The sequence below is a fragment of the Coregonus clupeaformis genome, unplaced genomic scaffold (genome assembly GCF_020615455.1).
Source record: "Coregonus clupeaformis isolate EN_2021a unplaced genomic scaffold, ASM2061545v1 scaf0127, whole genome shotgun sequence".
In the NCBI taxonomy this organism is placed as follows: domain Eukaryota; kingdom Metazoa; phylum Chordata; class Actinopteri; order Salmoniformes; family Salmonidae; genus Coregonus; species Coregonus clupeaformis.
The window spans coordinates 300,349-312,337 of NW_025533582.1; the positions used below are offsets into that span (position 1 = coordinate 300,349).

Sequence of the window (11,989 nt, forward strand, 5' to 3'; positions counted from 1 at the left end):
AGCCAGTAAATTATTAGCTCACAAGTTACGTCAACTATCATCATCATCTCAGATTACAAAAATTCGTACATCATCTGGGATATCATTAGATCCTGGGGGATCAATGAGGAGTTCAAGAGATTTTACCAGTCTCTATATACCTCTGAAAGTAAAGCGGATACACTGGAATTGGATGATTTCTTCCACTCACTTTCTGTGCCTTCGGTCGGCCGGGATTTGGTTAAAAAATTAGAGCAGCCGATCACTGTTGAAGAACTGTCTAACGCTGTCAAATCCCTTCAATCTGGGAGAAGCCCAGGGCCTGATGGCTACCCGACAGAGTTTTATAAAAAGTGTATCACCAAAATAGCCCCTATTCTAATTGAAATGTACAATGATGCATTTGTAAATGGTGCTCTCCCACATACTCTCACTCAAGCAACCATTTGTGTTATTCTTAAAAAAAACAAAGACCCTCTTGACTGTGCATCATACCGTCCAATTAGCTTGCTAAATGTGGACTATAAAATTCTAGCCAAAATTCTGGCAACGCGGCTAGAAACAGTCCTCCCATCAATTATCTCTCCGGATCAAACAGGATTTATAAAAATAGACACTCATTCTTCAATCTCCGAAGATTATTTAATATTATATACAATCCTTCTATCGACAATACCTCTGAAGCCATTATATCCCTGGACGCGGAGAAAGCGTTTGATCGGGTGGAATGGAAATACCTTTTTTACACTCTAAATAAATTTGGCTTTGGCTCCAAATTCATGACCTGGATAAAACTTCTGTACTCATCCCCCCAAGCCTCTGTCAGGACTAATAACACTCAATCAGATCGCTTCCCTTTGCAAAGATCGACACGTCAGGGTTGCCCTTTAAGTCCCTTACTGTTTGCCCTCGCCATAGAGCCACTTGCAATAGCACTTCGCTCCAACCCCCCTCATCAAAGGCATAGTCAGATACGGGCACGAACACAAACTGTCTTTATATGCAGATGATTTATTAATATACACATCCAATCTTTCTGTCTCTGTCCCTGCTGCCCTTGCCACTTTCGCATCCTTCGGTCACTTATCAGGGTATAAACTAAATCTCAGTAAAAGTGAATTGATGCCACTTAACATGGCTGCAAAAAAATCCCCTTTACATAACTTGCCATTTAAAATAGCTCACAGTAGTTTTATTTATCTCGGGGTACATGTCACAATTAGGTTTGAAAACCTTTTTCAAGCCAACTTTGCTCCTCTCTTAACCCGTACTAAGGACGTTTTGGAACGGTGGTCTTTGCTACACCTCTCCTTAGTTGCTAGAATTAACTCTATTAAAATGAATACTCTCCCTAAATTCTTATACCTCTATCAGTGCCTTCCAATATTTCTACCCAATACATTTTTCAAAAAGATCGACGGCCTAATTCTACCCTTTATATGGGACAAAAAGCCTCCTAGGATACGAAAACAGCTCTTGCAGAGGCCCAAACCAGACGGCGGTCTAGCTCTACCAGATTTCAGATTCTATTATTGGGCCGCTAACCTTAGGATCATTCAGTACTGGTTGCAGAGCAGAGTGATATTCCCACCCCCAACTTGGCTGGAGATGGAGGCTGCCTCGTCTACACCGGCATCATTGTCTTCCCTCGCTCACTCCTCTATTACAGGCCCTTACTCCTCCTTCACCAATAATATATGTGTCAAAACAACATTGAAGATCTGGAATCAATTTAGACGCCACTTTGGGTTTCAAACAACCTCTTCCTTGGCTCCGGTAGCCTCAAACCCAGCTTTTTCCCCCATCTATGATTGATGGTGCTTTCTCAACATGGTCTAATCTCGGTATTAAAAGATTCAGAGACCTGTATACTAACAATACATTTAGTACGTTTCAACAATTATCAGCTAAATTTGGTCTCCCCAGACATCATTTTTTTAGGTTCTTACAAGTCCGGAGTTATGTCCGCAGCATAGATCCAGGATTCCCCAACCTTTCTGGTGGAACACAGTTCGACACATTTCTCACCCCACTTCCTAATCAGAAAGGCACATTGTCAATAATCTATAGACAAATTTGCTCACTACAAGCCATCTCATTAAACAATATCAAATCCTCTTGGGAGGAGGAACTGGGTGAGGAAATATCTGATGAACTATGGGAAGGGGCACTCAAAAGGGTACATAGCTCTTCTATTTGCGCCGACACGGCCTCATCCAATGCAAACTCATTCATAGGGCCCACTGGACCAAAGCAAGACTATCAAAAATTTACAAGGATGTGAACCCTAATTGTGTTCGATGTAACCAGTCCCCTGCTAATCATGTGCACATGTTTTGGTGCTGCCCATCTCTTGTTGGTTTCTGGAAAGACATCTTCAACACACTCTCAGAATTAAGCGGCACACAGATCGAGCCAGACCCTCTCATTGCATTATTTGGAGTTTCCTTACCCACAATACAATTGACCAAAATGAATAAGGATGTAATTGCCTTTGTCACGTTGTTAGCGAGACGATTAATTTTACTTAGATGGAAATCCTCTGCAGCCCCTTCTCATGCTCTTTGGATTAAATCTATTTTGAATTGCATAAAGTTGGAGAAAATAAAACAGACACTCAATGGGTCTGTAGACAAATTCTATGCAAAGTGGGCTCCCTTCTTTTCTTATGTTAAAAGAATACATTTCCCTGCAGTTCCAGAGTGATGTATATTTATATATTGGTGATGTAAGAAGCCTGGTATGTGCATATACGACATCTCGGATGTTAAGGACGGTAATAACTGTGCTAGCTGACCTATAACAACTGGATCAAAACAGATATTTTTCCTTTTTTTTTTTTGTGTGTTTTATCTTATTTATGTATTCAATACCTATTTTTTCTTTCATGTCTGTCTCTCTATGTTTTGCTGTATCGTTGTCTTCAAATTGTTGTTCCATATTCATACCAAATAACTTTCAAGTGCAATTATTTACTAAATGCTGGTACTGAAAATTCAATAAACAAAGTATAAAAAAAATAAAAATAAATGTATTGTAAATTAGTGTGTGAAGGAGAAGAACCAGAACCCACCACCAGTTAGACTTTAGAGAATCCTACTAAGGAAAGCAAATAGGCCGGTCAGACAAGCATTCATTCCGTCCCTTTGGTTTGCATCCAGAGGGGGGAGATTGAGACCACCACCACCACCAGACGGATTGGTTTAATATGGGTTAAGGAGTTTGGAGGAGGACAACAGGGGGGAGATTCCCTGGATGGCAGAGTGAATCCACTGGGGGGGCCACCACCACCCCAGGAGGGGCCTTCCTACCTGACTGCTGCGTTGCCTGGCCCTGGCATGAGACCACTGCGGCTGGTTTAGCCCTGTGAACTCTGGTTGTCAGGGCTGCTGGTTTAGATCCACCTGGAACTGAGCTGACCTGGCCCTGGCTGGGCCGTGGTGCCCTATCCAGGCCACCGTGGGCACCATGGGGTTGGGGCGTGGAGCCTGCAATGCGCTGCTTCATCTCAGATGACAGTAGGCGGCCTTTGTGCATCCACTCCTGCATCTTGTTGACGGTGACACCGTGGGACTTGGCAGAGCCTCCCTGGTCCAGAGCCCAACCGCTCATCTCGCTGTCTCGATTGTTGTTACCACCCTGCTGGGTTTCTGCATTGTCAGATGACCCGGTAAGGCTGTTGACCGAGCCTCTCCTCTCGTTCAACTTGCCATCGTCACCGGTGTCTTGGAGCAGGTCGTCGCTGCTCGTGCCACCATCGTAGCTAGTCTGTTTCTCAAATGGTTCAGAGGCTCCAACAGCCTTCGGCCTACTTGCTCCATCCCCATCCTCACAGGCCCCAACAACAGCAGGGCTTTGGGAACCGAGGATACAGGGCCCATTGTGCACACCACTGGAGTATTTGATAGTTCCGTCACTAGAGGAACGCAGTAAGGGGGGCCTAAACCTGCTAGCAGATTGGTTCACAAGGCTCTTGCTAATTAAATTATTATTATTTTCACTCAGCAGGCACAACAGGAGTAAGTCCATGTCAGACACCTGTTGGGCACTGTACTCTCCAGATGACCAAGCATCACTGGCCATGTGCTTGAAGGATGACCACGAGCACATGCTGTCCTGAGAGTGACTGGAGGAGCTCTTCTCATCTATAAATCCGTTGACACAGACCTGACCATCAAAACTAATATCATGCATGGCGTTTATAAGCAGGTAATAAGCCTCTTTCAGCTGGCTATGTAGTCTGTCTGTCTCCTGCGCACTGTCACTGATGACATGTCCTTTTGGAACATCTATTCCCGACTCTATGCTTTCTACTTTATCAGAGCCTTTTCTGTCATTTGGTCCTACTGATTCCGATGCGTAAAAGGGGAGAATTTCGTTATCATAATAATCGTCATCCTCGCTATCTATAGAGTGGTGTCGGAGTGTTCCCTCTCTAGCGCATATGAAATGGGAGGCCACGGTTACTTCGCATATCTCCAATTCAGTGGGGAAGAATGTGGGTCTCTGCAAATGTGTCCCCCTAATGTTGTCCCCCGTAAATTCAGGCGAGCTCCCGTAACGCTCAATGTTTTTAATAACAATGTTTTCCTCGGTGTAACTACCGGTCGGATGATGCGCACATAGGACACCCGGCGGATACATTTGCATCCAGTTAGTTGTAACGTTTGTTTCCAATATTTGGTTTTGGCCAGGATGCAAGTTCGCCTTGCCTTTTAAATCATTTATTGACATCTGTGCCTTCTCTGCCTTGTAGTTGTACACAGTTTGATGGCAGGAGTCTGCCTGCCTGTCGCTGACTCGAGTCTTTAGATATTCGTCAAAGCAGACACTTGTCCCATTACTATTTGAAGCAGGATAGTGGCCATCTGTCAGTTTAACTACCTCTCGATCTACAAAACCAGGCCGTCTGTGGTATATAATAGGATTATTAGGACTACTGCCCCCGAACCCGATTGAGTCCCCTGCGCTGTACTGTCGCGGAATTGGGCCAAAGTGTTTTCTCTGTTCGTGCGGTCTCCCGATGTGTTCTTGTTGTACTTGTCTCGAAAAGTAGCCGGGCCCTTGTTTATGGATTCTGCTCATCTCGTCTCTATCGTGTCCCCCGTACTGCGTTGCTATTTGAAGTGAGACCCCCAAGCGTTCTTCATTAACTCGACCCCTAAACCCCGAGCCCCCGCTACCCTGATTGTCTCCCGGCCCCCGGCTAGTGTTTATGTGCATGGTAGCTGGAGGCTCGTACTGCTGGGGAAACACACCAGTCTCAACAACTCCTACCGTGCTCTGCTCCAAAATTGATCCGACCTTGTTTTCTACAATCCCGTTCACATAACTCTCGTTACCTCTCATGATATTGTCTGTCACACAATGCAACTCTGCGAACATTACTACTGGATGAGCTTGTCCGTCTGGGTTTTGATAAACTTTTTCTTTACCTTCTCTGCCCCCATTAGCTGCAGCGCCGTATCCACCAGCCGGTGTCCCTTTCTTGGATTTCTTCCCCCGAAGTTTTGCTAGTAAAGTCCTCCGCAGAGGATCAGCCATTCCTTACTTTCCACCGGTGTTTCTCCAGTTTCAGCACACGCCCCCTGGTCGGTAGAGACCGAGTTTGAGTACCCTTTCTGCGGACAAAACTCGCCGAGTGTACGGAGTCCTCTCCATTCTCCACTGTCACCTCTAATCTGCCCCCTCACTGTCTATAGCTAGTTAGCTTGTTAGCTCACTTGCTCAATTGCACCTCTCGCTCTTCACCCTCTCTCTCCGCATTCCGCTCTCTGTCTCCCCTCATCTCCGTGCTTGCATCTCAAATATTTGGAATATTTCCTGGCCGTGATAGGAGCGCATTGCGCAAACTCGTGCGCAAGCAGTAGGTTCAAAAATGTTTAGCTGGCTGCTACATTGTACAAATTCACCGAATATGTTATGAATTTGGTAACAGAAAGACACAACATGTGACATTGTATCCTAGAGGCAACATGTGACAGATTAGTAAATCACTGGTTACATTCCAGAGAATCTATAAACGCATTATGCAAAGTCCTACAGGCTTGGTCAAGCATAATAATATTATACTACTACTACTACTACTAATAATAATAATACTAATAATATAATAACTGTTTCAAATGTGGTTTCCAAGCCAATCCACAAACTATAACAACGCATATAGCTATAATATATACGTGTTTATCACCAACATGTTTGTCAATCTCAATATATATTTTCTTGATTTTTACTGACTTGTCAGTGCACGTTTTCCCGGGGGATATGGAGTACAAGGCATGAGTGAACCACATGACTTCTGTGCATGTCTGCAGAACAGATTCACAAGATGCTCAAGATTTGTTTTAATGAGTTGAGCATGCCAATAAAACCACAAGAAAAGATAGAGTGAATAGACTAATGTCTACCAAGTATTGCTATCCTGTATCTGCCTTCACTTCCAGTAGGCTAAAACACTTGATTGAACAGGTTACTTATCACTCATGCATTCATTTTTCTGTACTTTCTTAGAAAATAACAAACGTATGTTACTTTATGTACGGATACAATGTAATTACACAAATGATTCCCTTTTTTGTTATTCTGGAATAAGACCTATGATATAGTGTTGCTGGGAATTCCTTATTTTTAAGTGAAAATCCTTTATAGCATTCAAATACATTACATTTTACGTCATTTAGCAGACGCTCTTATCCAGAGCGACTTACAGGAGAAATTAGGGTTAAGTGGCTTGCTCAAGGGCACATCGACGGATTTTTCACCTAGTCGGCTCAGGGATTAGAACCAGCGACCTTTCGGTTACTGGCACAACGCTCTTAACCACTAAGCTACCTGCCGCCCAAATATAACAGCACTCTGTCCTTGACCTGCTTAATGAAAGTGCAAGACCATGAGTATCCTTCTGCTCAGAGGCATCATACCCATAGGGGGCACAGGGGCATGTGGCCGCTCAGATTTGTCCTGTTTAAAAATGTAAAATAAAACAAAATATGTTTTCTTTTTTTGGTAAAAACGGATGTTGTTTCTCTGTAATACTACTAGCCACTTATACATTTTATGAAGTTGGCTTTAACTAGCCCAGATTGGGAATTTATCTCCCAACTTCATAACTAGCTACCAAGAAGCCATTTCAGGCTATCAAATAAGTTAGAGTAGCTAGCTTGTCTAAGTATCTTAGCTGGCATGCCTGCTGACAAGGTTGATAGATTTGAAAAGCAGGCAATTACTAAATAAGACTCACATTCCTTTCAATCTTTTACCCAGATTTTAGCAGTGATGCAGAGAAAGACAAGAAATCACAAGTCAGGAGGTAACAGACAGCTCTAGAGGTGTGCTTAGATATGTAGAAAAATGAACTTATTTATTGAATCAACATAGAATTAAGCATAATGATTATGGCTCTAGATTGCAGGAAAAGGGTGTTTCAGTTGTTTGAAAAATTGAACATTCTCCAACTTACAGACACGGGGGAGTCTGTTTGCTTTACTCTGCAACCTCTATGATACAGCAGGGAAAGAAGAGTATGTTTTGTTTCTTTTTTCAATCACTCACTTTCCTCTTTGTGATGGCAGGGGCAGAACATCTGCTTGGTTGGACCCTATTCAGACAAACCTGTGTGTGTGTGTGTGTGTGTGAGTGTGGTGGACACAGGGCTTTGCAGCTGTTGGGGCTCTCTTCCCGATGGCTGGCCATTGTTCCCAGTCTCTCCCCCCAGCCTGGTTTATGGGCCTTCGCATTTTTCAATGCGCACCGCAACTAAATGTATGGCCATGACATGCAGCCTTTCTCAGGATATAAATTAGACTGGGTCCCTGACTGTCAGAACTGCAGCATTGCGAAGGGCCTCCTTTATGGTCAAGAGAGTCACTATTCTTTTCACATGCATTCCTATGTATCCTCTCGCCATTTAGAATGATGAGAAAACCATGAAAACAACACAAAACATAAATTATATGTTTTCAGTTGAGAACACAGTGTTTAATGTTCTATTCTCATTTCAAAATGTCTGGGAAAATAGCAATCAAACTGAGTTTATTGTGATATTGTCCTGATTGTCCCTAAAGTGAATAGTTAGAATTTGTTTATACATTTATATACAGACATTATTCTGTATTCCAACCACTGCCAAACAAAATGTTGTCATCACAACATCACAACTCCTTCCCTGAAATCTTATACATCCTGACACAGCTTTATAAGTAGTGCATACCGTTAAGCATCTAGACAACACACTCACCAACACACTGACACTCCCAGGCTAGACCAGGGCAGGGTTATCTTTAAGCCAGTGCATGTGTTTGCTACTTAACCTGCTCTGGTAACTTAAGCCTCTTCAGGTAGGACATGACGTTGACAGAGATGTAGAGATACACATCTCTAACCATAAGCCTACTGCTGTCCAGGCTGGCTATCAGGCTATCGCTCAGGCTCTGTGAGTTGGGGTTGGCCCCCCTGCCCTGCCTTTGTCTCTGCTTGGCTTTATCAACAGACCGCCACTGACATGTTTATCATCACAGAGGTCAGACTCCTTGTCTCCCTCACTGCTACTGTTCACCATCCATCCCCAACCTCTCCTCTCCCTCTCTGGAGTCTGGCTCCATTTTACTGCCACACATCAATGAACTCAGGCATGTCCGCACGCTAGAGAGAGCAAGTGTGAGAAAGCGCGAGCCCGAGAGATAGTCTTTCCTCTATAATACCACTCAATACCACCGAAATGCCCTGGGCCCAGTTTCCCAAAAGCATCTTAAGGATAAGTTCATCTTTAGAACAATCAAAGATGCTTTTGGGAACCTGGGCCCTGGTCCACTACATGTTTAGAAATGTAATGATTATGATAATTATGCTGTTACCTAAAACACACACACATCTCGATAACATGTGTTTAATGTACAGCTGGAACAGCAACATGTGTTGCCTTACATGAAGCATTTAATGACATATTTAAAAAAGGATTTGTCCCTAGCGGATATCCCGGGTTTTCCGCTCCACAACATCTGTTTGTCAGAATGGGCCAGCCAGTGGTGTGAAAAGCAACTGTTTGCTTCTAGAAAACATCTACCCATGGCCACTGCTGGCAGTGGGAGTGAGAAGAGAGACAACACAGGGCATGCCTCAGCACCCAGTGGACATGGGTTCAAATACTATTAGAAATCGTTCAAATACGTTGAGTGCTTGGTCTAGCCTGTCTGGAGTGCAAGATGGGCAAGGTTTGCAGGTTTTGGACTATTCTATTGACCAGGCAAGCTTAATCAAGCACATACAGTATATTGTATTTGAAATTATTTCAAATAGTATTTGAACCCAGGTCTGCGCCTCTCAGCAGCACCCACCACCCAGCATTCCCCGTGAGCCTCGCTGACAACCTGACAGCCCTCTTTCCTGGCACTTAGCAGTCCACTCGCTCTCAGGATGTAAATGTGGACCACAGCACAGCAAAGCATCAGATAACAGCTGTGGCCAGAGCCATGGGATGCTATAATTGGTGATGTTATACCATCATCACTTGGGTTTGATACCACAACTAGCACATGAAAAAACAATGTCTTCATTAACTAAGTATGTCCATATCACTAAGGTATAGTGTCACTGGAAATTAGTGGTTAAGGACTTTTAAGAGCAGAGTAGCAACAGCCACAGCTATGGATTAAAGCGGTATCGTCCCAGAGTGCACTCTGTTTTGCCAGGACATCTTCATCAAGGCTTCACCCATAACATACTGTACAGGATGTAATGTCATCATATGATACCATATTACGATTGGAGTTGTTCACTTATCAGGCATATCAATTATAAGGGAAGTTTGACTTATACATGACATTTACAGAGGACATATTCTTGACCTTACAGTAAATGTATCATATCATGCCTAGTAAATCACTAGTGATGTATAAATAAAACACATACAGAGGATATACAGCGCATTCGGAAAGTATTCAGACCCCTTGACCTTTTCCACATTTTCTTACGTTACAGCCTTATTGTTTTTTCCCCTCATCAATCTACACACAATACCCCATAATGACAAAGCAAAAACAGGTTTTTAGAAATTTATGCAAATGTTTAAAAAATAAAAAACTGAAATATCTCATTTACATAAGTATTCAGACCCTTTACTCAGTACTTTGTTGAAGCACCTTTGGCAGCGATTACAGCCTCGAGTCTTCTTGGGTATGACGCTAAAAGCTTGGCACACCTGTATTTGGGGAGTTTATTCCATTCTTCTCTGCAGATCCTCTCAAGCTCTGTCAGGTTGGATGGGGAGCGTCGCTGCACAGTTATTTTCAGGTCTCTCCAGAGATGTTAGATCGGGTTCAAGTCCAGGCTCTGGCTGGGCCACTCAAGGACATTCAGAGACTTGACCTGAACCCACTCCTGCGTTGTCTTGGCTATGTGCTTAGGATTGTTGTCCTGGTGGAAGGTGAACCTTCGCCCCAGTCTGAGGTCCTGAGCACTCTGGAGCAGGTTTTCATCAAGGATCTCTCTGTACTTTGCTCTGTTCATCTTTCCCTCGATCCTGACTAATCTCCCAGTCCCTGCCGCTGAAAAACATCCCCACAGCATTATGCTGCCACCACCATGCTTCACCGTAGGGATGGTGCCAGGTTTCCTCCAGATGTGACGATTGGCATTCAGGCTAAAGAGCTCAATCTTGGTTTCATCAGACCAGAGAAGCTTGTTTATCATGGTCTAAGAGTCTTTAGGTGCCTTTCGGCAAACTCCAAGCAGGCTGTCATGTGCTTTTTACTGAGGAGTGGCTGCCGTCTGGCCTCTCTACCATAAAGGCCTGATTGGTGGAGTGCTGCAGAGATGGTTGTCCTTTTGGAAGATTCTCCCATCTCCACAGAGGAACTTTGGAGCTAAGCCAGAGTGACCATCGGGTTCTTGGTCACATCCCTGACCAAGGCTCTTCTCCCCCGATTGCTCAGTTTTGCCGGGCGGCCAGCTCTAGGAAGAGTCTTGGCGGTTTCAAACTTCTTCCATTTAAGAATGATGGACGCCACTGTGTTCTTGGGGACCTTCAATACTGCAGATTTTTTTTTACCCATCCCCAGATCTGTTCCTCAACACAATCCTGTCTCTAAGCTCTACGGACAATTCCTTCGACCTCATGGCTTGGTTTTTGCTCTGACATGCACTGTCAACTGTGGGACCTTATACAGACAGGTGTGTGCCTTTCCAAATCATGTCCAATCAATTGAATTTACCACAGGTAGACCCAATCAAGTTGTGGAAACATCTCAAGGATGATCAATGGAAACAGGATGCACCTGAGCTCAATTTCAAGTCTCATAGCAAATGGTCTGAATACTTATGTAAATAAGGTATCTGTTATTTTTTTTTCCAATAGATTTGCAAATATTTCTAAAAACCTGTTTTCGCTTTGTCATTATGGGGTATTGTGTGTGGAAAACAAATCATTTAATCAATTTCAGAACAAGGCTGTAATTTAACAAAATTTTGAAAAAGTCAAGGGGACTGAATACTTTCCGAATGCACTGTAGGCCTGCTTGACCTTACAGTAAACGTGTTACCTACTGTATGTCATGCCTGTTTGTAACGTTTTTTTGTATGCTTGGAGTAGTTCACTGGTGATGCATGAATGAATCTGAATTGAGAAATACAAAAATCAAAGTGAATTGGTCGCATACACATATTTGCAGGTGATATAGCAGGTGCAGCGAAATGCTTTTGTTACGAGCTCCAACAGTGCAGTAGAATGTCTCGCAAATACAATACAAATACACAAATAATCAAAAGAATCTCAACAAGAAATCAAGAAAATGACAGAATGGGTCCAATCAACAACCTAGAGTAAATATATTAGAGTGAGCTGAGCATGTCAGAATCCAGAGTATAAATACGTGGTGTGTATAGACAGTATATAATTTGGAAAGAAAATGGTTACATGTATTTGAAATATGTACATGTATTTCAATTACTTCTGAGTATTTTGTCAATTTTATTACACTAGGCTGAACTACACTCCTATGTATTTTGTAAGAAG

General features: G+C 43.2%; 1 protein-coding gene across 1 annotated transcript in view; it reads right to left on the minus strand.

Annotated features, from left to right (window-relative positions):
* The window catches only part of LOC121540463 (rho GTPase-activating protein SYDE2), a 100,320-nt gene extending 94,550 nt beyond the window's left edge, over positions 1 to 5,770 (minus strand). The window contains 1 exon segment of the mRNA XM_041849341.2: positions 3,291 to 5,770. Within this exon segment, the coding sequence (XP_041705275.2) occupies positions 3,291 to 4,173 (883 nt within the window). The 5' untranslated portion in view covers positions 4,174 to 5,770.
* Between the last annotated feature and the right edge of the window lie 6,219 nt (positions 5,771 to 11,989).